The sequence below is a fragment of the Mercenaria mercenaria genome, chromosome 7, assembly GCF_021730395.1.
Source record: "Mercenaria mercenaria strain notata chromosome 7, MADL_Memer_1, whole genome shotgun sequence".
Lineage (NCBI taxonomy): Eukaryota > Metazoa > Mollusca > Bivalvia > Venerida > Veneridae > Mercenaria > Mercenaria mercenaria.
In genome coordinates this window covers 59,475,776-59,479,817 of record NC_069367.1, presented here as the reverse complement: position 1 = coordinate 59,479,817, position 4,042 = coordinate 59,475,776, and the positions used below count along the sequence as shown (strand labels likewise).

The 4,042-nt window shown below is 40.1% G+C and overlaps 1 protein-coding gene across 1 annotated transcript; it reads left to right on the top strand.

Annotated features, from left to right (window-relative positions):
* Positions 1-3,303: 3,303 nt before the first annotated feature.
* Positions 3,304-3,774, top strand: LOC128558297 (uncharacterized). The gene has a single exon (XM_053547220.1). It carries the CDS (start codon positions 3,304-3,306, stop codon positions 3,772-3,774), a length of 471 nt encoding a protein of 156 aa, XP_053403195.1.
* Positions 3,775-4,042: the final 268 nt, after the last annotated feature.

Here is a 4,042-nt window from a genome sequence, read left to right as displayed (position 1 = left end):
ATAGAAAAAAATGCAGCTTGGATCATTCTTTGAAGAGCGTAAAGTTGTATATGAGGTGCATTGAAGGTAATCAAAACCAAATACTTTGACCGACCTCAATACCAGATCGAATTTCGAAGAATACTAAGGTACACCTTCAACCGAGAATCGATCTGCCTATAATAGACATTTCCGAATTAAGACGAAGACGAACATGGAGGTCGGAAGAAAGGTGATAAGAGGGGTCGTTTAAAAATAATTTTTATTTGTAAATATATAACAACAGGGGCGTATCATGTCTGTAAAATATTTATTAGTTAATACCTATACTATCAGTCCAATTCTTTTGCATCGACAAACAATCCCAGCACAGATACGAACAACCCGTGTTAATGCAGAATTTCGCTGTCTCCATACAGATGACACTGCCCTATAACACTTCAATTCAGCGATAGCCTGCTCGACACATACCCTCTACTGTTTTATATAGACACTTTCGCCGCTGACGTCCTCGTTTACGTCTTAGTTGTGTGCTGGAATAAGGTGTCATGACGGGAAGCCCGTTTGGGTATATCTTATTCCCTAAGAGAAAACATTGCTCGGGAAATGGCAAGTCCAATCCGGTTTGCTGCATTAAGCGGAATTGTTGTGCGTCATTATGCTGACCTAAAAACCCACATTCAACGTACCAAATCAATCCAGAGTCATCTACGATGACTTGGGAATGAATCGCATGGTATTGTCTATGATCTGAAAAGTACTGCTCCAGACCTATAGTTCTGAAGATGGTTTGTATATTTCAGGAGAAGTACCATCTATTGCACCTACTGCTGCTGGTATCATTTCCCAAATATTTTGCATATTTTGCCATTCTGCATTAGTTGGCCAAGTAACAAAATGTTTTACTTTTAAATGAATAACAGGAAGTAACGTCCTTATTTCATCGTGTACTGTCGCAATACTGACGTCAAAAAGAGATGATAGCATTACATAACACGGATATGATCTTAACCAAATCATTACAATCAATACTCTATTCTTAATTGACAAAGTATGACTCCTTCTTGAAGAGATGTGAAGTAAAGTTAACAACTCAAGGAATATTTCTGGAGTTTCGTTCGGGAGCTGAAAGAACTGATAACGGTGTTCTGCAAACAGTCTAAAGACGTTTCTCCCTGAATAGTTATCGTCATCTCCTCCAAAGAATCTGTGTCTGATATCTAAAATTTGGTCCGGTGGAGGACGCACAAGATAGATGAGTTGTTGAGCCACTAATCCTAAGTATCTTGTAGGATCAGGAGGTGGTTGAACTAATGCAGGTAAAGCGGCCAACACCATGCTACGTCTCTCTGGATCCATTTTGAACCTATAAGAATATGTGTTAATATGCAATACTGTAATGTTACAATCCTTGGTAAAAGTAGGTTTAACTCTGTTTTGTACCTCAGATGATTCAATTTAAATGTATAATAACTTTTAACTACCTTAAATACCAAGATAAACAACGACGCGGGAGCAGAAATCTTATCACTTTATACGCACTTGGTTTCCTATCACATCATGCTTTTCATAAAAATTTAGGGTCATAAAATACGTTTGAAATATAGCAGTCGAATAAACTCGTATATTTTCTATAAACCATATTATGATTTGAAATGGAGGAACACTATGCTGGTAAATCAATTTTCACTATTAGTCTGAAATATATCGACATTTTATTATTTATTCATTGCAATTTATTAAAACAAACTACCTTAAAAGTTTGATGTTGATTTTACTTCTAACCGACGGTGAACATGCTGTATCTATATGAGCGTTTATTTGCCGTTTGACCTATACACTTGTAATTGTGTGGCCTTACTAACACAGCTAGGATGTTACCACGCACTCACGGAATCCTCCGAGCCCCCATCCCCCTCATCCCGGGCAATTCATGCATGTCCTTTGAGACAGGAGCCGCATCCCCCACCTGTTATATTTTTACACTATAACACAAGTCATTATTTTACTTGTTTATTTTGCTAGAATTTTACATTTCATTGAACATAATACTGGGAAAAAAAAATTTTGATTCTATAATTTATAATTTTAAGTACGTTACTGCAACGCAGAAAAAGGTGCGTAAAAATCAGCAAACCTGAAAGATTTCTGATACTGAGAGCTCATCTCACTCACCCGACCAATTGGGCACACATTCTTCAAGAGGTCAGGTAAAATCTTGACAAACTATCCCAAGAAGCTATAGAGCTTTACGAGACTGGAAATCTCAGACAGCTAAGAGACAGGATGTCGACTAAAACAAAGACAAATATCAAACAGGGAATGCCACGTACCAAAATCGCAGCCTCCCCAAAACGAAACCTACAGCACGCAGACGTGCACACCACAAACACACACACACACATACACATACACGTGCACACACACAAAGCCAACACACGAGGACAAAACGAACAAACAAAGTAACACACATACATACACGCGCGCACACACAAAGCCTACACAAGAGGACAAAACGAACAAACAAAGGAACACAGTGGGGCACCGCCTTGGAACGGTCAGTGGCAAAAACACCACTGGGGAGCTTAAACCGGTTTATGGTGCCCACCCAACCTCACTCTTACCCCCGCCATGTTCCAAAGACACGGGACAGTGTAAATAAAAGTAATCCCCTCCAGGTGAATCTCTAACACACGTAATGGAAACACAAAGGCATGGCATGTAAAACACAAAATGCTCGTGTATAAAAATATAAAAAGCAAACCTTTAGAACCAAAATCGTATGTACTCAATGCCTTTTCAGAAGACAGAACAACAAGAGAAACACCCTTAAGGGCCCGACGAAACAGGCCAGAAGACAGATATCAAAACAGTTCAGTCCTGGTAGGATTTAAAAACTGCTTATCATAGAGTCCTCCCCCTCTTCCTTCAGACACAATCAAAGAGGGAAGCGTAGTGTCCAGCTGTAAACGGGTTGAACACTAAACATGAGGTATGTCTCAAAACAGTTGGGTCGTAACCTCGTAAGCTGAGTGGACTTGTTAAACAAAAGCCAGGAAATATCTAAGACCTTGAAATAAGGTATGTGCTTTTTGTATTCTCTATGTCTATGCATCCGCCCGTCCGTCCGTCTCATCCTTCAGGACTATTCCTGCATCCGGCAATTAATCCGTATTTCTGTCTGCTTACCAGAATTCTCAATTAATTCACAAATAAACTATTACTAATTTACTCTGTTCTCTTTAAATCTTAACAAATACATCTGTGTTCCCTTAACAAATTATGTTATATATCTTTGCATAAATGAAATAATTATATATTCGAATGGTACTTGTCCTTTTCGGAAATGCGGTAGGCAAAATCACACAACTGGAGCGACGACTAGTTCCTCAAAATGACAATTGCGATGCACCAAGTCCCAGGCCATTGGAAGCTAATGTCAGAAATGCTGCTGGTCTAGACGCTCGAGATGCTGCAGCTGGCCAATTATCGAGCGATTCTGATGACGACGAAGAAGATGCGCCACTGCCAGCACCACAGCCGTTAGCAGTACAACAACCGACAAGGCAGCTAGTAGCACCTCAGCTAGCAGCACCCCAGCAAGTGGCAAGGCAGCCAGTGGTATCGCAGCAAGCTGCAGGGCAGCCAGTAGCACCGCAACCAGTAGTACCGCAACAACCCACACCACAACCAGCGTCACCGCAGCTACCAGTGCCGAACAGGCGACGAAGGAGAATTCCACTGGCCGAGTTAATTCGTGAAAATCATTCACTATCAATATTTCATCCGAAATAAAATTCCAAGACTTCTTCGGGAGTAAGTTGTACCAGACTCGGACTCGGATTAGATATGTAATAGATAAAGATATTAAAACCGAAGTTGTTTATTTTTCAATGAGTTTCCAGCATTCAGTAAGAAAATAAAGATACTCATACTATAATAAAAATATATTGAGACGACCCCCAATTTGTCATGTTCTCCGACCTCTGTATTCGTCTTCGTTTTAATTCGGAAATGTCCAATGTTAGATTGATATAACAAGGGGAGTCCGAAACGCAGCCTA

Excerpts from the sequence above, each read along its gene's own strand:
- LOC128558297 (XM_053547220.1), top strand. The coding sequence starts at position 3,304 with ATGGTACTTGTCCTTTTCGGAAATGCGGTAGGCAAAATCACACAACTG.